General features: G+C 43.6%; 1 protein-coding gene across 3 annotated transcripts in view; it reads right to left on the bottom strand.

Annotated features, from left to right (window-relative positions):
* Positions 1 to 15,453, bottom strand: part of SLC39A11 (solute carrier family 39 member 11) — a 340,346-nt gene extending 324,893 nt beyond the window's left edge. Inside the window, exons 1-3 of one of the 3 annotated variants that reach the window (XM_044418981.1) lie at positions 15,379 to 15,453; positions 13,054 to 13,186; positions 12,229 to 12,267 (exon numbers count right to left, since the gene is read on the bottom strand). In XM_044418981.1, the coding sequence (XP_044274916.1) occupies positions 12,229 to 12,267; positions 13,054 to 13,161 (147 nt within the window). In that variant the 5' untranslated portion in view covers positions 13,162 to 13,186; positions 15,379 to 15,453. Of the gene's footprint in view, positions 1 to 12,228; positions 12,268 to 13,053; positions 13,187 to 14,207; positions 14,372 to 15,378 lie in introns of those variants that run through there. The other 2 variants (XM_044418982.1, XM_044418980.1) reach the window with 2 other exon arrangements.
* Between the last annotated feature and the right edge of the window lie 11,182 nt (positions 15,454 to 26,635).

Here is a 26,635-nt window from a genome sequence, read left to right as displayed (position 1 = left end):
TCCCAGAGAGCTTTGGCTGTAGGGTGGCATAAAAATGTAATGAATACATTGGTGGTGGTGGTGGTAGGATTCAGATTATATTACTCTGTTACTAATATAGCAATAGTCCTTTACACTATGATTCTTTTTAAGTCAGTCTCTGAAGGGCCAGATTGTAACAGCCATTAAACTACTCAAAAAAGCTCAGTAGAGCAGCACTGTGAAGACACGATGAAGGCGGCAAAATATTGCCATTTTGTTCTTTTTGTTACCACAGAATAGGCTGGATAATGAGCGGTAAGTCTGATTCATCAGAGATTTCTTCCACCTGTGCTTTAGCTGTCTTACCTCTCGCTTCATCACCCTAAGCAATAATTTGTACCAAGGAGCTGGCTGGACTCAGCAAGTGGAAGAGGGAGCTTAGGTGTGATCTTGTCGACTGCCTGGGTTGCACAAGGTGACTTGGGCTTCGACAGGAGCACCAACCATATTGGCCAGATAATCCCACAGAGCCCCCTGAAAACTGGATCCATTAGACTGTAGGGCCGGACAGGTTTTAATAGGTTCCCCCACCTACACAGAGGCGGAAATAGCTAATAGCCTAAAGTCTAACCATGACAATGGGCTTAGAGTTAGCCCCTCCACATCCAAACCACCATCCTCTTCTCCCATCAAGAAAACCAAGTCAAGTGTGTGCCCCTTTTCCTGTGTTGGATTGATGACATATTGAGACAGCCCTAATGGGAATGAATTGCCTATGCCTCAAGAGAAAATTAGAGGATGACAGCTTTCTGGATTTTTTTTCTGCATAGCTCATGCTTATTGCCCATTCTAAACATATTCCAAACTCTAACAGCTTCATGGGGTCCTACATTTTGCACACCCTAACCCAAACCTGGCCCTTTACCCAAACTCTAATACAGAGCTAAAATACACAGGGCACAAGACAGATTTCAAAAACTCATGCTTTCCAGATGTGTTTCTGCATAGCTCCTTCTTTCTGCCCATTCTGAACATGTTCCTAGCCTACAAGGTTGCACAAGAACCTTGGTTTACCCAACATTAACCCTAAGCTGACCTTGAACCCAGATCTTCATATGTGATTGAAATACCCATGCCTCAACAGGGATTTACACAATGCTAGCTTTCCGGATGATTTTGTACAAGTCAAATTCGTTCTGCCCATTCAGAACACTTCCTTAACCCTGGGAACTGCACGGTAACCTTGTCTTTTCAAACTCTGAGCCTATCCTGGCCCATAACCCCATCCCTAATATATAGCCGAAATCCCTTTGCCTCAAGACTGATTTCAAAAACCCCTGCTTTGTGGATGTATTTCTGCACAGCTCATGATTTCTGCCCATCCTGAAGACCTTCCAAGGCTCGAGAGCCTGGCAGGGATGTTGGTTTTTACAACCTTAAACCTAACCCTAACCCTTTACCAAAACCCTAATTTAGGACTGAAATACCTATGCCTCAAGAGGAAATTACAAAATGCCCACTTTCTGGAAATTTCTGTACATAGCTCATGCTTTCTACCAATTCTAAACACTATTGCAAGCTGTCCAGAGATGAAAGTGATGGACGGCCTAGAAATATCCTAATAAATAAATCCCAAACCTTAACATCTTCATGGCCCCTGCATTTTGCCAACCCTACCCCCAAATTGGTCCTTAACCCTAACCCTAGTGAGGGCTGAAATACCCACGCCTCAAGATGTAGTGATTTATTGTTTTGGTGATTTGACTGCACCATCGAGGTCTCCATTCCAAATAACTCTGAAGCTAAAAACAATGAGAAATCCATGACAAATATTAATGCTGACACTCCTTTTCAAGAAAATACATATAGTACTATGACTGCAATGGTGAAAATAGTTTGCTCTGGTAGAGAGTGCTTTTATCCAAAGAAGTGATTGCATAAGTGAGATAGAATACATTAGCTAGGCTCTGTAACAGAGCTAAGATCTCGTTGAGCATCAAAACAAATCCAAGAGAAAAACGCCTATCAAAAGCCAATGTCACTAGATTGCGAGTAAGCTGCAAGAAGTATTAACTCTATTCAGTTACAGAGCTCACTGCTTCTGGGAACTGAACTTTAATTTAGATTTTTCTCCATGCAAAAATAATTCTGAAGATAGGTTTCCTTTGCCCTGTCTAATGATTCCTTTGTCCTGTATAGTGGAAATGGTGCAATATTTGTCGTGTTGTGAACAGACACTCCTAACAGCACCTTGATAGTACACAAGGAAGGGTATTGTAAACCCATGTTGGAAAGGTACAACTTCAGGGATCACTTTCATACCAGCTGAAATCAGTTATCAACTTGGGCTAAATGGTTTTCTCATATTAATTCTGCAACAGCACTCCCGCAAACATATGTACAAGGATTAAGAAAATATACACTGGTATATATTTTACACACACACACACACACACACACACAAAGCCATCTCGTCCATTATTAATCTTACGCAAGCTGCTCCAGTAAGCTTTTTGGCTAAAGAATAAGACAAAAAGTTTTAAACAGCAGGTCTTCCTTCCACAGGGAGAAGCCGCTATGCTCAGTGTAGTTCCATTTCTGCCAAGGCTAAGCAACCAAAAGGGTAAGGTGATGATAAACAAAACTTTCAAAAATGCTCCTTCACGTGTCAGAGCTTTCTGTGGAGAGCATTTTGGGAGGACTCTCACAACACAAGCCCTACTGCGAAGCAAGTCAGGCACTGGGTGCAGTGGGGTGCTGAGGTGCCCCCTCCCATTGCTCCCATCAGTAGCCCAGGGGACATCGCAAGAGCCCTGACAGGAGGGGAGCAGAGATGGCAGCTGCTGAAAAGCACTCAGGCAGCACTTTAGGCAGCTATCTGGGCTTCCCCTCATCCCTTGCTGGGCACTGCCACCACTCGAATGAAGCCTAGTGAGAGGGGGTCAGCCCTCCCCACCCTCAGCAGTGCGCCGCTCCCCTTACTGGCAGCTGCACCCACCTAGGTGGGGAGGTGGGATGAGAGGATGATGCTTCCCGACTGCCTGTGCAATCACAAAGGGCAATCAGTGCAGCAGGGAGGAGAAGCACTTGGTTGCACCTCTCAGAAAGACCCAGCTGAACATGGCCTGTCCCCAGCCCACTCCTACAATTGTGGCTGCAGATGCGGGAATAGAATAGCCGTGCTGGATCAGACCAAAGGTCCATCTGGTCGCGCACCCCACATGCATGGCGGCCACCCAGCTGCCTGCAGGATCCCTCAGACAGGGTGGGTGCAAGAACACTTTCTCCCCAAGCTCCTCGGCAACTGCTGTATGCAGGCATGCCACCACCGGGAAACGAGGTAGCCTCCTCCCTCGTGAAGGGCAAGTGTTCAGCTGGGTCTTGCCTTGAAATTGCACCAGGTGAGGGGAGGGGGACAAGGGACATTCCTGTGAAGTCCCTCGGGGGCAGCCTAGGAGCACACACCTACCCTGCTTGCCACAGTGGCTGAGAGCAACCAGGCTGGCAAGCAATGGGGGATGGCACAAGCCAGTGTCTGCGGCACGGTGGCCCCTCAAGGCCCAAGTGGGGCTTGGGATGGTGGTGTGTGAGCAACATGAACAGAGCCATTGAGCACCCCCTCAACCCCCAAAGGGGGCTTGGAGAGGCGGCATGCAGTGACAACTCCCCACAGTACCACCTGGGTGGCTAGAGACTTGGCCATGACTTAGCATGTTATCCAGGTTCAGATGACGTACTAAGTCATGCAGTACTAAGTATACCTTAGAACAAGCCAATGCTTCATCAGCTGACTGCATAGCCATCCTGAAGTCACCCTACACAAAGTGTGCTCGGTTCAGATGTGACATGAGTCAAGGTTCCTCCTTCAAACAATCACTAGCTACAAACCATTTTCCTTGCAAAAATTCTTTATTGCTTCACCCAGAACAGTTCTCTGACTGTGCACAGAGCAGTTTGTTGAATCCAGTTTAGTGTTCATCTCCAGGAACTCTCCTTAGGAGCTCTCCCGTCTCTGCTGATGCCTCATATGGGTGCAATGGGGAGCAGGGCTGGCCTGCCTGTCATAATTCTTCATCCTCAGAGACCCGTCCTTCTGGCTGTACGTCATGACTGTTCCCGGAGACTGCCTGGCCCAGCAAAGATTGTGAATGGGAGATCTCAGTTCTGACATGGGTGCACTGAGCCCAGAGTTGGGAATCCAAAATATTCTATAAACATCTAGGGCCATAGGTGGTTCCAAATTAGGCCTTTCTCACATCATATGCAGAGGTTTATGGGGGATCCAGACAACATCTGCTACTCGTGACTCCCTTGTTTTCCCACTACAGTGGTACCCTTGGCTCACGAACTCAATCCATTCCACGATTGTCGTGACCCAATTTGTTTGTGAGCCAAGTCAAATTTCCCCATAAGGGTCAATGTAAATAAGGTTAATCTGCTCTGTAAATACTTTTTTTTAATCACAGGGAAAAAGGGCACGATTGCAGGGGTGCTTGGGGGGTGGGCGGAACGGGCACAATCGTGACTGTCACCCAATACGGAGTTCGTGACCTGAGGAAAATTTTTTCCTAAATTTCTGTTCGTGACCCGATTTGGTCGTGGACTGAAACATTCATGAGCTGAGGTACCATTGTACTTCTTTTTTTCTAGAAGTAGAAATTCCATTAAAGAAGAGATGGAATAGCTGCATGATGCCAGGAGCCCTGTACCCTTGGTTACATTTGCCATGCTCCTTTTCTGAAAGAAATGCCCATTTAATGAATGAAACCCATTTCTTTCTAAGGCAAGCAGAAGGTCATGATGAAGTATGGCAACATGCAGGTCAGCAATTAAGGATACATTAGCATTCCCAGCCCCAGGACTGAGGACAGAAACACCTGATCTCTGACATCCCTCTGCACATCCTCTAGAAGATACTACATGGGGCCTTGGAGCCGAGACAAAAACCAACAGGAAGGGAAGAATCCAGAATGCTGCCCTGTAATCTTGGCAGCAAACAGTAAAGCTCACGCTTTAACTCTACTGCCAAAGCCATGTGCTCACAGTGTTGCGGTAATTCCCAAGGAGATAGCATGGAGGACAGCCTGTTGAGAGCAGGCTCCAGAAAGGTATCTACATGGGGTTAGCACCTCACAACACCCTAGCCAGGTAATCACCTTGCAAGGCACTGTGAAGCTCACAGCCAGAGCTGCGAGCAGAGCAGCAAACAAGCAGGCCCTAACCCAGGGGTCGGCAACCTCTAACACTCAAAGAGCCCTTTGGACCCGTTTCCTACAGAAAAGAAAACACCGGGAGCCGCAAAACCCTTTTGACATCTAAAAGGAAGATAGCACTGCGTATATCATTTTTTACCTTTATGCTATGTATAAAAAAACTATAGTGTGTGGCATTTATGAAATCAATGAACTGCTACAGAGAAAACAAATTTTTATTTCTTCATGCAACAAAAACAGTTTGAACTCCAAAAAAAAAAAAAAAAGACACTGGGTTGAAAGTTACTTTCAAATAAAATACTCAATGTCTGAGTCCTCCTCGTATTTATGAAATAAAAAGCCGAACTTATATTATCCACTAGCAGCAAACCAAAAATGCCGTCTGCTTCTGTGTGCCCTCATCCTTTAATCACATGGTGAAATATTGAACAAACATCCCTCTCCCAATGTAATAATGTTGCTGGAATTTTTATAAGAATCTTCTTAAAACAAGGAAGTAGATTTATATCTTCATTATGATTTAGCTGCAGCTCTTGTTCAGTCACTAAAAACTGTTATTTTTAATCTTACATTATAAACTAGTAGGACTCCTTTCATATATTTTGAATAGGAGAACAGCTTCCTGCAGAGTCAAAGTCAGTGCTAAAGGGCTGCATGCATTAAACAGCAAACCCCATAAGTTCGTCAGCAGTAAAAGCAAATGAATCTACCCATGTACCATTAAACATTCGGTTGGACTGGGGAAAGCTCAGTAAATCAGCACTGGGTCCCAGATATAGGTGTGTTTAGTGACTGATTAGCAGATAAACAGTCAAATGCTGTGAATTGTGACAGGTCCCAAGCGCAGCTTTTAACATTCAGATGAAGGAGATTACATTGGGACAAAGAGAATCCTTTCAGCAGCTTTCCGTGTAACATGAGAGCCTGCAGGAAGCTTGTTTAGCAGATTTACTTAACTAGATGATTTACTTCACTAGCTAGCCCTGCATTCCTGAGTGGAGCTTCGAGCAGATCAGCGGCTGTGCCAGCGCATGTTTTGAGCGACGGAGCCGCAGCAGAGGGGTTCAAGAGCCACGTGCGGCTCCGGAGCCGTGGGTTGCTAACCCCTGCCCTAATCCAAGGAGACATCAGCAACCCTTTTAAAAGAGGATTTGAACACACGGGGTATTAGAACCAACAAAAACAGGACCTGCAACAAAAGGTGGCCACATGGAATATGTTAGCCACTGAGTATGGACAGTCTTTCTTCACTGGATTGCTTTAGGTCACCACCTCCCAGATTTTAGGGCTTTTTGCCCCCTAAAGAAGTTGGGCTTCCCCTAGCCTACTATTAACTCCTTCTTGTCCACAACACGGCCTTTCAGCTACAAAAGCAATGGTGCTTGTGCTTGAATATCTAATCCACATTTTGACTTCACAGATATATTAGCTAATTCAGAATATAGAGTTCACTTTGGAGTATGTTATTATTTACTTTTATGTTAAACGTTTTAAAGCTACTTCGAAGGGCTGGACCCTCTCAAAAGTGGTGTACAATACAAAAATGTACAAAAACAGGGCAATAAAGAGCATTTCAGATTGGTCTGTTATCACACATCCCTCTGCAATGAAATCAACATCGCCCACTTCAACAATAATTGAGGTTGCCAGAATGAATTCAATAAGAACACAGTTCTTAAAAGGGCTGCCACTCTGGCTGTTTCGTCAGAAGAGGGAACACTGCTGCTTCCAGTTCTTGAAATGTGAAAAGCACTTTTTAATATAAACCAGTGAAATAAAAGTATCATGTACCTAAGCTTTTAAACTAAGTCAAAATGCAGTGTAATAATAAGCATAACAAATTATAAAAATTCATTCCACACATGATTGCTTAACTGCTGGAATATGCTGCACTTCCCCTGAAAAAAAAATATTTTGTACAGCCAGTCATTCTAAAAGAATAACAGTTTGATTACATTCCTTTATTATTTAGAGTTCCTTCCACATTCAGAGCCAGGGTTCCTTTTCCCAACATCAATGCTAACTGCCTTTTCACAAGGCAAAGGCATAATGCTGAAAGTAACCCTACAAAGGCAAGACACCTGCATTTGCAAAGTCCCACGATGCCCAGATATTCAGGTCTGGATTTGCTTCTGCACTGGTTTCTCCAGTGCCAGGGCAGTCAGCCGGTACAGCCCAGAGGAGGTGCATGGAAGCAAAGAGTTCTGCTGGGATCCCTGAGCCTGGAATTCTTACACACTTACTTGAGGGTCAGTCCCATGCATTCAGTTGGGCTTTTTTCACAGTAGACTTCGATAAGATTACACTGTTAGAAGGCCAAATCAAGAGATCATCCAGCAGCCCACTCTGTCCCCACCACCACTGCCCTGTGGCAGGATGCACACTATCAGACGCATCCTAGATGTCAAGACCTAGAGCTGGCCACCTGGGCTGTCCAGAAACGCTGCCACATTTCACCAGTCCCTGAGGACTGTCCATCACTATTTGGGCGAATGGACACAACCTTGATTGTGAACAAATGGCACCCGAATTCTAGCACCAAAAATAATGAGCCATAAAAGACAAGCCACTCTGCCCAAGGAAGGCATGGTTGCTGGGGTTCTGGCAACCTGAACAACGATTTTGATTTCACAGTTTTCAGCACCAACATAAAACTATTTTCCAGAAGACAAACTCTGTATCCTTGTGCACATGCACTCACAACCCATTCTTCTCCTCCTCACTGCAAGCACATGAAGCGACACTCTCACACTTTTTCAGGACCCCTCCCAAATCTTTTATCAGCCTGTAGCCACCCGCCATCTCCATTTCCAATGGAAGTGCTCTGAGCCCTGATGGAGGCCTTCGCGTTGCTTTGAAACAGGCCCAGCTGTCAGTAAGAAGATGTGGTGGTGTTGGAGAGGCAGCACACCTTGGTGAATGCCAAAGTGGGTGCTCAGAGCAGCAGCATGGGCACCAAGGCGCGTCCTCCAGGTATAAAGGTAGTCACAGGTGAGCACTGCAACTCCTTCAATCAAATCAGGCCTAGGTCTTTCCGTTCCAAGTGGCTTCCACAGCAGAAAAAGAATGGTAGCCAGTTCCATTGAATCACATAAATCCAGCAATTGCTATCCAAGTCAGTATCCAGAATTTAAGAGAACAGGATGCAGCAACTTCTTAGTCACCTGCATCTACAAACCTTCCCATCATTTCACTCACCTTTCCCTTAAGACAAATCTATAGCGATTTTTAAAAAGAGCTGCATTTTTGCAGTCTCACAGATTTATGCCTAGATTCTAACACAGAAGAGCCTAACAACCGGTTGCCAAGAACAAGCTGGCATAAATTGGATAAATTATTTGCCCTGCTGGCCGAAGAGCAAAAGGTACTTGCACTATAATGGATATTCATGCATGCTCTCTGCTACCTGCCAAGTGTTGAGCAGGAGCTTGAAAATATGCCCTGCAGAAGCATCTGCCGCAAGAAGATAGATAAAGAGGCAAGAGGAGGTCCAGCAACAAGCCACGACTGTGCCAGGAGAGATGCTCAGCAGGGACCACCTACACATTACTCCTTTCTGGAAGGCAGCCCGGGATGGATCCTGGGTTCAGCGTGGGTGACCCACAGGGCTGAAAAGCATGTGAAACCTACCCAGGGAAGGCAAATGTGCACAACAGCTGGAATATGGCCAGAAACAGAATAAAACCGCTTAGAGTAAACCCCAGAAGGCTGACCTTTGTCTCCCCAGAGGTCAGCGAAAATAGCCTGACTGGATCTGCACAGAATGCTAAACCACAGCATGAGCTGTTGAATCCTGGTGCTGCGTCAACACAGCCGCAGTAACAAACCATTACTAATTAAACGGAAACAACCTAGAAAGAGAACCCAAGTGCATCTTGCAAGGCACTCTCTTTCTTTTACAAGGTTATAATCTTCATAGATAGAATGAAAGGTATTACCAGATAAAAACCGCATCAGTTTGATTCTAATGATGCACTCTGACAGAAGCATTCGTGCTGAGATGCTGCGACTTTTGACTGAATCATTCAATGCTGTGGGAAAGATGACATTTTCCTGGCTAAAATCAGGAAAGATGTGCTTCAAAATAAGGAGACTGAAGAAAGGAAGAATAACTGCTAAGCAATGTAAAAGTCAAGGTTAGGATGTCATTAACATGAAAATTATAACATTTCAGCTTGCTGCTATTCAGGCACTAGGATTACAGTGTGGGGTTTTTTCATGTTGCTCTTTCCTGCCATTGGAAAGTTCTCAAAAGAAGAGCCTAGAAGTGTGCTTGGCTGACCCATTCATGGACAGTCAAGCTTCCTAGCAGAAAAGTGTTCAATATTTAAAGAGCACTTGGGGATGCTAATTTGTTGGCATGTTAAGATTAAGGCATGCACATGCTTCCAAAATGATCTCAAATAATTTCTTTAAGAGACAAGAGCAATAATCCTGAACCTTTCAAGAATTCTCCTGGAATCACAGTAATATTAAATATAGAGTACAGTGTCACATTTTAACGATAAAGTAGATCTGTGCTCACAGAACACGGTTGTTTGCTTTTGTGGCTGAAACTGCAAGCAATCTTTAACCACACTGAAGGGGGCAGTTTCGGGGGGTGGGGGGTTACAAGTGAGATCTGGCCTGGAGTTGGCTCATCACTAATGGGCCAGACTGCCTCCCAGAACAAATCAAGTGGGCCGGACACATCAAGGGAGTGGGGCCCCCAAGCTGCATCCCCTCCTGTAATATAATCAAGTGCCACCATGGGCACTTCCTCCCTTCTTCCCCCTTCTGTGCCCACTGCTGCACAGAGAAAGCTGTTGCAGCCCCAGCTAAGCTGGGTGCCCCCTCCTATACTGTTCTGATCCATACCGGGTTACAAGCAGCAAGGAAAGGGACAGGGCTGGGGCGTATAAAGATCAGTGATGACATGAGGATTCTCTTCCTCAGATCAGGGGCAAAGCCCACAAAGCATATTCAAGTTTCTGCAGGCTGGCACAGGCGCCTCTGCAGGCTCAGCTGGGTCCATGGACCAAAGGATACCCTTCCTAATCTAGCTCAGCAGACAACAGTGGAGATATGAAGGCTTTGAAAACCAAATTTCTTTTTTTCCCAGAGATTCTAACTGGAACACTTCTTAAACAGTCTTTTATAATACTATTGTTATAGTAAATTGACACCACTGCAAGATTCCAAAGATGATAAACATTGGTGCTGTTATGTTTTTTGACTGGATTATTAAACAAGGAAACCTTTAGATCTTGATGCTGGAAAATATACTTTCAATGTCGCACAACACAAAAGAAATCCAGCAATTCAGGTCAGTCCAGGAATCTGCCAAGCATATCACTGCTACAACACAGTGGTGAGACTTTTCTGTTACACAGCCTTGGTCTCCTCTTGCTTCAGATTCCTCCCCTTTCTGCATCAAGTGAATCCAACTGCCGAATATTTCACAGTTCATCCACACAAGCAAGGAACAAACATATGAGCTGAACAGCTCTTTTTACTTCACGTATGTTTCTCAAGAAGCTCAAGGTGAAAGCTCAGAATAACTTTCAGAAACCAGTCCTGTTTAGAGGGATGTAATTACATACAAAGGGCTTCACGATACCTGGCTTTCAGCAGTATGCAGCAGTTTGTCAAATTCAAGTAGCACTAGTGGAACTCTGCCAGTCCTTCCATTGAGCAAGCAGTGACCTGTTATGCAACCACAAGCATATTCCACAACCACTTGCACAACCATGCTTACACTAACCTAGCTTCAGCTGGATTCTTCTCTTGTGCATAGCTCAGGACCTAGCTTACCTTAGTACATTATTTGCACTAGCAGAATGACACAAAATAAGATCTTGCCCTTTGTTTAGGGCAGTTGCTATGACGCTTGCAGCTCCTACTTCCAATGCACTGCATCCCCAGTTAGTAAGAACACAAGAGCATGTTTGATGAACCCAAAGGCTTACCTAGACAAGGTGGACACAAGCACATCACCACCCATCTTCTTGTGTTCCTACTAAAGGTAATGTGCATCATGCCCCGCAGCCACTGATAGGCTTCTCCTCCATGAATCTGCCTAATCCCCCCTTTTTAAGCCTTCCAAGCTGGTGGTCATCATAGTCTATCTACTGTACATCATGATGGTGATGATGATAATAATATACTATAGAAGATGCCAACTCTGGAAAGCTATTCCTAATTCCAGGGGAATTTGTGAGCTCTTTATTCTAGAAGAAAAAAAATACACACACACACACTTTCTGTTCCTGCATGTCCCTATGCCCAGATAATAAAATTATATTTTGTTTGCTATAATGCTGACTGTTTCTATTTTCAACCATTATTCTATTCCACTGGCAAAACTAAGGTATCTTAGAATGAAGCAGCTTGCAGTTCCTTTTCTAATAATGGTTATATTGGGAAATACCTGAATAAATTATGAGGCATTTATACTTGCATTCCATAAATATAGTCCCTTAACGGGCAATTTTATATAACAACTAAGAAATATAGTTTTCATATCCTTAAATAAATAAAGTTGATGGTTAATGATGGCATTTTCCATATATCTACTTTTTCTCCAAATTGTTCAAATGTACATTTTCCCCACAGAGTTTCCCAAATGTTACTTCTACAGCCATAGAAAAAGTATTGGAACATCCTTGTCATTCTTTATAAGTTAAAAATAGGAATTCTTCCCCTGGTATTGCTTTTAGAAGAGAGAGCTCAGGGAACCCAATTAATAAAGACACTGGTAAATCAGCACCATGGCTTGGGAACCAAATCTAGGGCAGGGCCAAGGCATTTCATACGGATGAGAGACAGCTAGATTTGCCCCCATTCCACTTGCACTCCTCTTCCCTCTTCCCTAGGAGGTACCAGCTCAAGACAGGACAGGACAAATGTTGCCCAAGTCCTTGATCTCTCATGCAGATATAATTAGCTCACAGGCACTTCTGCACAAAATGCTGAAGCAACAGCCAAATGGAGGCAACACCCCCAGTAGCCGAGGAGACAAGATCAGGACAGCATACAGAGCAAATTAACAGAAAGCGAGATGTGTGCTACTCACCCCTGCGGCAAAGCCCAGGCTACCATCCAGGATCCGTCTCTGCAAATTAAGGAACTTTGATTATAAACTGCAGAAAACAAGAACAGGGGGAGGAAGCAGCAACTTGCTGTGTAAGAGCAGCATGATACCAAGTTAAAGATCCAGCCATAATTTAGCAAAGCAGTTAAGCTACCAGACAGGATCAGACACTGCTCTGTCCGGATACATCAACTTAGTTGTACACGTTTAGCTCTTCTGGCTGTGAAAATCAAAAGCATACTTGCCTATCCTATCTGCTATCCTACTTCCACCAGCTCTCTTCCAAGTTATGTTCCTATTTGACAGGTGGGAAATCCAGTCAGACAGCAACCTGCAAGTCTACCTAGAAAGTCCATGACTGAGCAGGGCCAGCAGCTTAGGTCTGCAAACATCATACTCCAAATCAGGGATGGGGAACATGAGCCTTCCAACTGTTGCTGGACTGCCATCAGCCCCAGGCGCAAGTAAGGGGGGAGGAATGATGGGCGTTTCAGTCCAGCAACATCGGGTGGCCACATATTCCCTATCTCTGATCTATATGCACCCGTGAATCCATGAGGAGAAACCTTTATACCACCATCCCATGAGAGACCCAAGCATCTCTGGACATTTAAAAAAAATGCAAAATCAAGACTACATCATTTAAAAGGACTAAGCAACTTAACATGGCAATCACTCATTACTAACTCCTGTTTGGCACAATCAGTCCTCAAGTAAAGTGGCATCACTGGCTGTAAAATGTTCCATTTTCCATCCTCCATTGACAAATCTGCATAGTAAAAGATGGAACAGAAGCACAAGACTCACCTGCCCACTGGAAAAGACAAACACAAGAGCTGAGCCAGCAGCCGTCAATCCCCAGGTGAAGAAGGTTCCAAGCAAGGCTTGCAACACTGGACTGTACCCTAATAACATGGTGAGTGCTCTCTGGAGTGATGGCCTAAGAAAGATGTAACAGTTAGCTAAGAAATCTTCAACATTAAAACCAAACCCATTCAAAAATGTATTCTTTTCTAATGAAAATAACCCTACCAAAAAGGAAAAAAAGCGGGGGAGGGCGGGGGAATGGACACAATTAATACCATTAAAAAAAGAAAAATGGCTTTGGATCCAGGCAATATTTAGTTGCTTTTATTCTGTAGCAATTGATGTGATCACATAATGATGAGGAGAGGACTGTAGAATCCAGTTACCATGGATGCCTGGCTTTAAATCCCCACTCACAAATCCCATTACCTCTAGACACTGTCTCATGGGCCCCAAGATATTTCGCATTTCCTGCTCTAAGGTGGGATACAATCCTGAGCTCAGATCTGGGAATCAGAGCACCTTCCCTCTCCCCCTTGCAGCTTGCCAAAAAGAAAACCATGCCAGCCACCTCTCCAGAGCTTGGGAACACAACCTCAGAGACAGAAAAAAACATGGGAGAACCAGCATTCCAGCTACCCTGAGCCTCTGCCAGCCTCCTTCCCTCCCCCATTCTTAAGTGCTCCACTCCAAAAGTAATAAAAATAAAGCCATCTAGCAAAAATGCAGTATGTGTGAATGAGAGGGCTGTCCCACCCTGCTTATAAACTTCCCAGTTAGGGACTTTGGAAACAGCAAAGATGCAACAAAAAAGACTCCACCCGAAATCAGTTTAATTACGTTTGTATTTAAATAGAAACCTTCACAGGTTAAAAATATTTTTATATAAGATAAATATAACTTTTCTCTTGGTTGCACGCTTGCCTAACATTAGTTGAGCTCATCGGCAGTGTTGAAAATAGAGCAATGTTATAGAGTGTGCCCTGAAAAGAACAAATTGGTAACAGCAAAGAAAGCAAAGGGCTCAGAAACAGTACATGATTTTGGTTCTTGGAACTGTTTCTAAGGGAATAGAAAATCAAGTTATTAAGCATTGCTTTAACAGTTTATAACCAAGGTTATTCCTGCAATAACCATGTAAAAAGTGCACCTACCAACTCTGTAATTTGCAGCTTGTTTCCTTGTTTTTGACTTCCTGAATTGGGCTGAACACATTTTAAAAACACCTCTGTAGAGAAGACCTTCTTGTTTGTTACAGTCCACTTACAAATGCTCCCCCCAAAGAGGTTTACCTAGCACCACCATTATATCAAAGGGTTTTTATTTTAACAGATTTTTAATTTTATTCTTTGACTGTTTTTTGAATTTTACAGGTATTTCATTTTGATATTGTTGTTATTGCATTACCTTAGAAGCATTTTATACATTGTGAAATAAAAAGTAAACACTGCTAAACTTCTCACCATAACATCAAGCTGTGATATGGAACACACCACAAATTTCCCTAAGGGATAACTAGCGTAGCACTCATTTGCAGTTTGTGCTCAAAGCACAATCCAGTAGTTACGTGCACATATTATGCAGTTGGGCTGGAAAAATGCAACAGCAAAGTGCTTAGCTATAATAAACTAATGTCACATAAGTCCCAAATAGTTCAGTCCAAGTATACAAGTTAGGGCACAATCCTATGCATGTTTAATTAGTTTGAAAAAAAAGTGCCACAACTCCCAACATTCTCCAGCCAGGATAGCTGAGGAATGCTGAAAGTTGTGAAGACTTTTTTCCTGCCCAAGCATGCATAAGATTGCACCTACTGGAGAGGAAGTGCCCCAGGTAACTGAAATATATTAACTCCCTCTTTGCCCAATCCAACAGCTACCCTAACTTCACCAAGTTAATTACACGGAAGACTTCCTGAATTTGTAGTCATACTGATCTAGTGAGCCTAATCTACACATTCTTTTTGAAGTTGCGTAAGCACAGAGCTACACAGTCTTTCTGGAATACAAACTGCACCCCAATGAATGAATGATTTTGCTTCTCACTCTGGAAAATACAAATGCAAAATAAGGGCGATTCCTTGCATTAAAACGTTTAGAATCAATTCGTAGGGAGTATTAATAAATACAGTTTCCAGACAGGAATTTTCATGTCTAAAATCTTGTCTAGGTCTATAATTCCAGCTTAAAAAATAAAAGCATTTCTACCATATAGAAGACAATACAGTGTTCTGATTCGTTGGGTGTTTGTTTGCAGTGTACCTCCGGAGTTAATTCTTGGCATTAACAACAGTAATAACATTACATTAAAGAATAATCAACTCACTACATCAACCACTTCTAGGACCACCCAGACGTTGCCAATTACCGCAGATGCTCCAATTCCGGCAGTCACTTCCTGGTTCCTCTGTACACGTGTCTCTCAAACAGACGTAGCTCCGCCCACTAATTTTCTTCAGCCACTGGCAAGCTAGTCCGGGAAAGCGATGTAGATTCTGTGGTGCATGTCTCTTCGTTTCGAAAAAATGACGCGGCGGGCACAGTTTGTGTGGACGTGTTTGCCTCGGTTTCGTGGTCTCGTGGAATACTGAGCCGGGGATGCCAAATTCTGTCTAACTCCTGTTAGTTGCCAAATACTACAAAGAAAGAAAATGCGCTTACAAACTCGATTAAAAGCGACCTTCTTTGCTTCTTGGGGCCACGCAGAACCAAGAACGTATAAAGAAATCCGAGTATTTTCATAATTAGGCTTGGGTCGTGACAGTTAAGTTTCTTGTTAGAGGCAGGTCAAAATTAACCTAAGACGGTATTATCACTGATTTCCTCTGTGAATTTTGTTCGCCTTTATCATCACATAGAATTGTTGCAAGCTGTACTTTGTTAGTTTCATTGCTTACAATTATATTCTCTGTGCCCATGTGTACAACACACACTGGCCAACTGAGAGAAGCCTTTTTATTTAAGCGGCATTTTAAATGTTAATATTACTGAATTTTATCTGGCCAGGGCGGCTTATTTTATATTGTATGTTTGTATTTTATTCTAATGTTTACATTTTTAATTTATGATTATAATTATTTAATTTATTGTTGTAAGCCGCTCCGAGGCTTCGGCAAATGGGGCAGCATAAAAATGTTTTAATAAATAAATAAATAAGCCTTTCATGCATCTAATGAAATAAACTCTAATCCATGAAGTTTATGGCATATAATAAATCTATTAAAGTTTTGGTGCCAAAGACCCTCCAGTTTTTGTTTTGTTTCACTCTACAAATAGAAACTTTGCTCATGGTAGCTCACATCCTCCACAATTAAATAGCTTTAGTTTCAAGAAAACAATACATAAAATATGTTTGAGCCAGCTGTTTTCATCAGGCCTGTCCAGTGCAACCATTCGATTTTGAAAAGATCAAAAATGACAGTCTAATGTTACAATAGCTGTGTAAATGGTGGGAAATACATGGAATAAGATGCCCCCACCCCCACTGCCTTTTTGGTGGGATGGCTGTGCCTAAAATAGGAACCCTTCAGGTCAAGCTATTGCCAGTTTTGAAAGGGCAAGAAAGAATATAAGAAGTAGTTCTTGAGAACTTGCTATTCATTTCAGGCCTATCATTTCTACAGGGAACGGACAGGAGGTATGATATTGAGATTCTGCTTATGGCTCTACAGTCCCCAGAGGGAGCTGAGGGCCAAACCCCTTATCTTTTGGGACCATTGTTACTATGCATTGCTACTGAGAGTGAAACACCAGGCCAAGGCAACACAGTTTGCTGACCTTCCCATTCCATTTACAGAAGCTGCCAAAACAGGCAGCTGTTTTCCATTGCACCTGAGCACAGTAAACCAGTTGGGATGCAACCCACCTGGGATGCAAAGCAGGTGCCATGGGACACACAGTTCTGACAGCCAAAATTTTCCTGCAGTTCCTCACTCAACAGCTGCTGCTTGAGGTGGTCACCCCACCGCCAGCCCTGCCTCAATCTGGACTCTAGTCCATGAAAGTTTGTAGAATAAGAGACATTTGTCTCTAAGATGCCTCAAGGCTTTTGCTGAAACTAACATGGCTGCCACATGGATATTGACAGTGTATCGAGCAAGGAATTGGAGACAGCACAGGAGGAAAGAGAGTTTTAGTCAAGACTGAACTGCACTATTTCTGGCTTGCCATGTTGCTTCTTATTGCTCTTTGGTTACATTGGAATGGTTTTTAATTAAAAAGGAGGGTTCAGCTTTATGTAGAAGAGGAATTACAGCAGATGCAGCTTTTTTCATTGCTACTGGGAGGAAGCAGGAAAACTAGGCATACAGCAATTATGATGATACATTACATTTTGAAAATTTCTAAGAAGAGTTAATAATTAAATAGCCTGCTTGGTGTAGGTTCTTGTTGTGTAGGAAACTGGCACTAGACTTCCAGTCATTAACTCTTGCCACAAAACACCAGCTTGCACAACTAGAAACCTAGAAAGATTAATACACTGAAAACCAACCTGTTGTAATACACCATAAGTTCACACAGGTATCAACCACACAAACTCTTTCAAACCTGCCACCTTTTTTTCACCTGAAACTCTGAGTCTGTAAGGAGAATATGCCAGGAAGAAATGCTCCAAGTTAGTGAAGGGACACCTGTGAAATTCTCCATGCTGTGCTGCCTTTGAAAGCAGAAGGAGCTCCCTAGGGCTGGGGTTGAGGTAGCAAAGAGAAGACAGCCTTTCCTTAGCCTGTAGCTACTCCAACGCAAGAAACAGTGGCTTTCTGACCCCTTCAAACCTTCCTTGCCAATTCACAATCTTTGCTATATCCAGAGAACACCGCAGAATAGACAATGCTCTTTTAAAATCACATTACTAAGTCTGCTTACCTGAAAATATGTACAATTGAACTCTATCAGAACTTTCTTTCTGATTATATTATATAAAAGGCCTCTACAAAATAATTATACTGAAGGAGATATAGTAGGCAAATGCAGTTCTGGAGGAAAAACTGCTATAATAAAAAATATGGAGCATGAAGTATGTTGTAAAACAAACGTTAGTGAAGTAGACTCCAAATCATCTGGACATTCAACAGTGGTCTGAGCTCCAAACTTCTCTTGGAGTTTGAAAACGCTTCTGCATCTTCCTGCTAAAGCACAACATCCTCTGGCAAAAATAGGCCCATAACTCACTGTGGGTGAACACAGGTATACATCTCACAGCATTACCTGTTCTGCTAGCAGGCAGGATTAATAGGCCGTCACTCAGCAGAAGCCCACACTTATCGATTGCCCATTTGCACACAATTTAGAGGGAAGCAGAATGACCAACCCTGGTGAGCCAATTGGCCTGGCAAGTCAATAGCTCAGCTTGATAATTGGATGTTTTCTGCAATAACATCCTTTTTGCCTATGACGGGTGATCTGACTGCCAGCTCTAACCTTAGCAGACTTCATACTCTTCTATCAGCAAAGAACTGTTCACTTTGGCTGTGCCTATTGTCCCAACTCTGAAAATAAAAGAAAGATAGAAGTGACAGCTATGCAGAAGTAAATCTATGTTGGAAATCCAAAGTTTATATTATTTTATTCATTTTAATATATTATGGTCACAATCAGTTTCATGAATAGTTATTTCCACATGAATGTTTGTAAACAGAAGGTAGGGACTTCTCACTAACCTGGCTGCAATCCTATACACACTTACCTGAGAATAAGTCCTATTAGATTCAGTGGAGCTTCCTTTTGAATAAACATACAGGATTGTTCCGTAAATTAGAGTCAGCAAACATTATGAAATATTAAGTCCCCATACAATGCAGGCTTCTCTTGGCCTTTTAACTCTCTCTGCATTTGACTGGTGTGTTAAAGGAACTAATAAAAGATGGAAGGAACTGATTGACTCACCAACCAGAGACATTCCAAAAGGCCTTGACCTTTCTTAAGGGGAAGTGGCAATGTCCTTCTTAATAGGTAAATATTTTAATTTTAAAAAATCAGGATTTATCACGACTTATACCTCATCAAGCCAAACAGCCCTCCAGATATATATGGCCAGAAAATTAGAAACAACCAGAATCCTTTTTGTTGCCTAACTGAGGAGTAAACCAAGGATGAGGTTACAAAGGTGTATTTGCATTTCTCAAGCAGGATTTTGTTTTTCAAGGAGTGATAACCAAAGGAAGAATTGTTGTCACAGCAGGTGTGGGGTAACCTGAGTTTAACCCTTTCCTCCTTGCCAAGCCCCTAAAGAAAATCTCTCCTCTGTAGGCATTATCTAGATTAGGGGGAAATCTTTCCACATTGCCTGTGGAGGCTTTCCACGCAAAGCAAATACTAGCTTCAGAAGAGGGATTTTCCTCTGCTTTGCTGCCAGGGAAGAAGGGGTTCGCTCCCTACCACATGCCTGCCAGAAGCCCAAACATTTTCCCTTTCTCACATTTGCACCCTGGCTGCTCCTGCTTACAATTTCCAAAATGTTCAGGTTAAATACAAAGTCATGTCCTTTTTGTTCTTAAGGCTGAAAAACAGAAGTGGGGAGGGGATTATTAGGCCCCTACTGGTCACAATAACTTACAGCCAGAATGGTAAGTGTGATAGTCTGTTACAGCAGATACTAAAAGAGAAAAAGTAAAAGCTTTGTAATGTTGTCAGGACTTGTTGTTACATAAGCACTCACTTTGTTTTGCCTGTACAGGGTTTTTATTACCGTCTTCTGTGCCTTTAACAGCGGTATGCCAGACAAATACTTAGCAGATGAAGCACTTTCTGCCACTTACCTGCAAACAGAAAAACAATGTCAGCTGCCGAATGTCTCCATACTCTCCTGCTGCTAGAGGCACACCAGTGGGACTCTCTTGAAAGATGGCAATCCTAGATCTACCAAGCTCGCTAGCAATGTCTTATGGACTACCAAATGCTGGACCACCCTCTCTTCATTTCATAACCTTGCCAAAAAGATGTGGTTCCTTTCATGGGCAGCGGGCTGTTTTAGTTTAGTAAGAAACTGATCTAGCCTGTCCTCGGCTCCAGCCCAGTGCTAGAAGTCTCTCGGTCAGCTCCCCAACCTAGTATCCTCCAAATGTTTTAGAGTTCGACTGCCATTGTTCCTTGCCAGCATGGCTAATGGCTAGTGGTGATGGGAGTTGTAGTCCAGGCCATCTGGAGGTGAAGAAGGGCTGCCATACTTCTTGGGAGTGATGTTTGGGTATGCTTTTATTGGTCACTGGAGAGGACTAACTACTCTCACTGGGCTGAAAGATCCTCTTTATTGTCATGTCACGGATGCTAAATCATGAGACTGAAAAGAACCTCCAAGGTGTGCTGAGCCCTGGTTCAGTTTAATGGTAAGCCACAGTGATGTGTTCAGGTCCTTTACTCCAAGTCTCACGTCAAGTCTTTCCTTTCAAGTCCTAGTCGAGTCCCAAGTCATTGCAAGCAATTTTCAAGTCAAGGCTCTTCTCAGGTATTCCCCTTCCCCTGACCCCTTGAACCTCCCTCCCTCCCACCACCTGTGCTGTGCTCACGGCTGTCTTCCAGCCATGATCACCCCCAAATATCCTGGCACACGTCAGATGCAGGCGGGAAGCCCCGGAGCAACTCAGTGGTAAAAACAACACAAATCTCAAGTTGAATCACTCACCTGTTGCTCCCAAGCAGAGTCCAAGTTGAGTTGCTGATGCGCTTGAGTCAGACTCGGGAGCAGGTCACTTGACGCAAGTCCCCAGCAGTGCTAAGTCCTATTGAGCAATGCACAGAACTGTGCTGCAATGAAGCCTATGGGCAACAATGATTCATTAGCAGGTTGGGAGACATGTTTTACCACAGGCAGTCTTCAGAATGAAATTAAATCAATTGCAAGAAACTGATAAGAACCCAGAGCTTCAAGTAAAAAAAAATAAGGCATAATAAGCCAGGATGGTGGAGTGGGAAAAGAATGGCGCTGAAGACTGAGAACCTGACATGGGCAGCAAGAGTTTTTCTTTCTGGCAGGAGCTACACCCCAGAGACACCTTCCTGGAGGGTTGTCTAGTTCTTCCAGGCAGAACCAGGGCTGACATTTCTCTCCCTTCCTATTGGTTCCAGTGGGAATGAAAATACCAACACCAGCCTGAGGCTGGCATAGGCAAAGGGCCCAGTCCTGAGGCACCACAGTGGAACATGGAGGACACGGATCCAGTAGATCTCAGACCCACTGTCATCTCCACAGCACAACAGCAGAGCTCATCTCTGCACATCCCAGTCATCTCTAGCTAGCAGCTCTGGGGATCAGAAAGCACTTCATTACTTTGAAGTGTGCAATGGCAGGCAGCTATATGAGGCACCAGCTTGCTTTGCAAGTCACATCAGAAGAGCTTCATCACCACCAGGATGCTTGGCTGGGAGCAAGAGAGAGGCCGTGTGGAGATGAATGTGGGGTTTGAGGATGCTGCAGGCATCTTCCCCCAGGTGTATCGCTCTCTCTCTTAAGAATGGTTCATTTCATTTCCACAGGACTCTCATGCCCTGAGTGTTTAGGCTTGTCACTTTAAACTAATTCAAAGCTGGTTGAGAAACGACATACTGCAAATCTAAATTAAATTCTTTCCTTGATGAATGTGTGACAAGAAATTGAATCTTGTGGTCTTATTTGCAATTTTATTGTGCTTAAATCTATAAGAGAAAAATGTTCTTGTCAGTAAAACAAATTAGGTTTTCACAAAAATGTAAATAATGAAAGCTGTTATTCCTTGATAATACTGAGAGGTGCCTTGACTAGCCCTCCTACCCTTTGGTAATCTCTCTTTTCTATGGCTGTGCTCAACAACGTAATAACCCACACTCAAGGGCAATGTATATGTCAACTGTGGGTTGTTGCTTAAATGTGAGGTTCTTATGTTGTCTGAACCCAGCTGCACTAATAAGCCATACTTGTTAACCACAAATAAGCATGATGAGAATCCATGGTTTGTTGTTGGGTTGTGTACAGTGGGTTCTTCACAATGGTTTGTTATCTCGGTTGTGTTCAAGCAACACAACAACTCACATTTCAACAGCTACATGGTTCAATGATCCCCATTCAACCCATAAACAACTCTTGAGTGTCAGTTATTGTGTTGCCTGAGCCCAGTCTATGTTGTTGTTGATAACAGCAACAACATTTTCTGTACCACCCATAGCTGAAGCTCTCTGGGCAGTTCACAACATTTATGTCACCCATCCAGATTTCAGCCAGCTCTGATGTAGGAGCCTCTTTGTCGGGAGGTCTTTTCATCTCCTTTTCGTCCATGCGCAGTTCAGTAGTTCCCACTGTTGGATAATGGTCAAGACCCACTGCCGATTCCTGGGGCCTACTGGCCCTGCTGCTCATTGCTGCCACTGCCTGTTGATCTGCCGTCTCCAAGCAGGGAGCGGTAAGAAAAATGAGGGAAAGGAAGCAGATCTTCTGCAGGCCTTGCCCTCTCTCTGGACATAAGATGCTGTCTTATACAGAGCCAAACCACTGGCCCATGTTCTCCAATATTTTCTACCTCTCCAGCTTTTGAGGCAGAAGTTTTTTCCACCCTTGCTGGAGATGCCAAAGACAGAACATGGGAATTCCCTCCTGCAAGGCATGTGCTTTTCCACTGGTCCCTGCCCAGTGGGGCTGCTTGGCCGGAGGCAACAGCAGTGGGGAGGAAGTAGGCCCAGTGAGAGAGAGCATAGCATGAATGCCTGGTCCAAGGATCCCCCAGAACTAGAGCGGGCACTGCATGTGCTCAGATGCTTGAGCTCTGGTCAGCCTTCTGCAAGTGCCCATGCCAATGCTGCCGCACCCACATCTGCCATGCCCACATCTGAGCTTACTATGGGAGGCCAGGCAGTGACCCTTAAGGTTCTGGGCTGGGCTGATGGGCTTGTGTAGTGCTAATTGCAAACACAAAACAACTCTCTTTTTTCCTGGAAAATCGAAGAAATATCAAGGTGACACGCAGTGGGAAAAGTATGCAGAGGAACACAGCGCTTTTCATATGCTATGAGAGGAAGGCACAACTTAATTATACTCTGCAACGCTATCATGCACGGGGTGCTTCCTGGCCAGGCGTTCATGGCACCAGGGCCCTACTTCCCTCACAGGATGTTTCCAGGGGCTCAGATGACATCATCTTCTACTTGTGGTCCTTCCATCCTTTCTGACCAGTTTTCCTCTCCTTTGTCTTTAATGTAGAAAACTTACTAAGGAGAAAAAGAGGACTCAGAAGCCCTCCATCTGGAAGCTCCCACTGACATTTCTGGCTGTTGTGTGCTGCCTAAGCTAGTGTTGATATCACACCTGGCTGACATGTTACTCCTGAGTGTTTACAGGCAAGATGAAGGAAGTTCCTCCAAAGAGCTTTTAGAGCACTTGTGTGTGTGAGGAGGGCTGCAAAACCTTACCTACTCCCCATCTACTGTTCCAGCCCCGTACTTGAACTGTAGGCACACAAGAAGCAAAAGTGGCAGTGGAAAAATCTGAAGTCTCAAGGTAAGGCAATGCTGCGGGAACCTGAAAGAAAGCAAGAAGAAGGAAAGAAGGAAGCAATTGCCTGTCAGCCAAAGGAAGATGTGGGTATACGATTCTTCAACTCACCCTTATAGCAGAGATGATCAACCTGTGGAGTATCAATTAACCTTTGTTATAAGGCATGTCCGTAGGAAGTCAACAGGCTTCTAGTCCCATCAAAATTAACTTTTGTATATCATTTGGTAGGTATTGGTTGTGCCCAGTTATCTTTGCCTTTTGGTACTGTCCATGGGGTTTTCCTTCTCTAGCAGAGTCTAAAAAGCAGAGATGGCACCCTGCCAACAAAAGTGCATATAGTCAAGGCTATGGTTTTCCCAGTTGCAATGTCTGGCTGTGAAAGTTGGACCATAAGGAAGGCTGAGAATTTAGGCCTTTGAATTGTGGTGCTGGAGAAGAGTCCTGCGAGTCCCTTGGACTGCAAGGAGATCAAACCAGTCAGTCCTAGAGGAGATCACCCCTGATTGCTCTTTAGAAGGCCAGATACTGAAGATGAAACTCAAATGCTTTGGCCACCTAATGAGAAGTAAAGACCCACTGTCTCCAGCCCCTAATTCTGGGAACAATTGATGGCAAAAGAAGAAGGGGATGACAGAGGATGAGGTGGATAGATGGAGTCAATGAAGCAGTCGGCATGAGCTTAAGTGGACTTCAGGGGATGGTGGAGGAGAGGAAGGCCTGGAGGAATGTTGTCCATGGGGTTGTGATGGGTCAGACATGACTTCGCGACTAGAAACAAGTCATCTTTGTGTTCTTTCTCATCTTTGTTCTCAGTTGCTTTTCCATTTATCACAAAACGTATGTTGTATGTGTTTAGTTTGTTGGGTTCAACATTTCACATTTTTCCATGATCTTTCTTACTAAAATGTGTGCGATGGCACAACTCCCCATGAGGTTGTAAGAAAGTAAACAGACAGACCCGTTAAAGAGGCTTGGCTGATGAGGAAACTGTCAGAATATGGAGATCCAAAGCCAAAACAGACAAGCTTCAGAACTGCTGTTTTTGGCTCAAGATAGCCCATTGCTGTGTAAACAAATTTCACATATTTTGGAGGTAATTCAAAGATTAAGTCTTCAAATACAAAGGATGGGCCAGGCCTGTAGGCTGAAATTGCTCAAGTTTGCACTGCCGTAGAGCACAGTGTGCAGAAAGCTTTGGCCGGCAATAAGAAATAACTTAGGCTAAAAGCCTCACTAGGAAAGTTCTGGTGAAGACCTTAAATTGTACTGGCTATAGAAGCACGTACAGAGAATGATCACAAGGATGGAAGACTAAGGATGCTATGGATGCTTATTGTGGAAGGGGGTTCTGCTGAACACAGTGGGCGTTGCTTCCTTCTGCATAGATGCTTGCACAGACGCATGGACAGCATTGCACTCTAAGAGATGACAGGAGTGCACTGACGGATCTGGGAGCTCACACAGTGGGGAGTCTGGGCAAGTTCTGGAGGCATTTGTGGAAAAGGTTGTTAGCCTGTGTTAGCATGAGATGATGAAACAGCCTGTCCCGCCTCAGAGCCCAGCCATAGGGGTGGTTTGGGAACAGCCATCCCAGCAAACAGGAAAAGCACAGCAAGGAGCAGACGCCAGAATTCAAGCAATGGGCGCTTGTAAAAGTTGACAAATGAAAATCAGCATAGGTCGATGAAGTATTCATACAGTACAGATGAAGCAATCTCATACCAAAGCAATCTTATACTTATTTATTATTTATTTATTTAAAACATTTCTATGCCGCCCCCATCGCAACAAAGCCTCGGGGCGGCTCACAACATAATCAAAACATATAAATAACAAATGAATGCAATTAAAAAATTAAAAAACCCGGTAACATCTCGGCTTAAAAATTTAAAACCTATAAATACATAATAAGTTAACAATTAAGTTTTAAATAAAAAGGTCTTCTTCGCCTGGCGCCGAAAAACAAATAACGGCGGCGCCAGGCAGACCTCTCTGGGTCGGTCTATCTATCTATCTATCTATCTATCTATCTATCTATCTATCTATCTATCTATTGATCTATCTAGCCCACCCTTCAGGCAGAGAAGGCGATGTGATGCTTCCTGAATCTGTGTTTAGTGGAAATGCCAGAAACTGAACCTGGGACCCCTGTCATGCTTCTTGGCCAGCTCTGCCACTGAGCCGGTCATCTCTCAGCAACATCACAATGGGCAGGTATTAGGAAGGAATGGTGATTATCTCCGTGAAGTGAAAAACAGCACTTGCAAATTGTTATGCATCTGGTTGTTGTTAAAAGCACAAAATCAGGCCAAGCCAATGTTATGGCTGGTCAGTTGGCAGCCCTATTTAATGAAGAAGCAGATCCAGGCATTTGTCCGTTCTGTAACAATGCCAGGACAAATGGTTTCTTTCTGTCTGAGCCGACATTTTAATACGGAACAGCGTGTTACATTTTGAACTTGTTTGTCCTTGATGACCCTAAGTAAACACTTAGTAGCCAGTGCACACTCTACACATTAATGTACACTGTGATATTGTGTGTTACAGGCTTCTGATAGGGAATAGCTTCTGAGTCGCAGTTAAATGCTCACATAATTGGCTTTACAGCCTCCAGAAAAGAGATTAACTCTGCTTGCATCCAAGGAGTTATGGTGCTGATTCAGAACTATGACCCATTAAGAGCAAAAGTAAATGCAAAGTTTCTTTCACTTTCCAATCTCATGGTTAAATAGTATTGCTCCCCTTGTTGTTAAATAGTATTGCTCCCCTACACTTGGGAAATATGTTTATTTTTGGAAATAAAAGTAAGGTACGCTAGTTTCATTAATGATGCAACAGGCCTTTCTAGATTGTTCGTTTCTAATGGCACAAATATGCAGTTAAAAGTTATTTGTTGTACCTTGGGATTCAGACATCTTCCCTTGTGGTTTTTGTTTGGGGGATATTTTCCCAGTATTGAAGTAACAATGCCTATAATTGCATTGTGTAGGAATACGTTTATTTCCCCAGTAAGTTGGTAGCGTGAGAGTGTAAGAAATGTCACACAAAATTACTTGTGAGTAAAATCCATTGAACAACATATAATTTACTTTCCAGGAAACATGCACTGGATTGGGTAGTTATG

The sequence above is a fragment of the Varanus komodoensis genome, unplaced genomic scaffold (assembly GCF_004798865.1).
Source record: "Varanus komodoensis strain SLA01 unplaced genomic scaffold, ASM479886v1 scaffold96, whole genome shotgun sequence".
Taxonomy (NCBI): Eukaryota; Metazoa; Chordata; class Lepidosauria; order Squamata; family Varanidae; genus Varanus; species Varanus komodoensis.
Note: the sequence above shows the minus strand (reverse complement) of the source record. Positions and strands in the feature narration are given on the sequence as shown.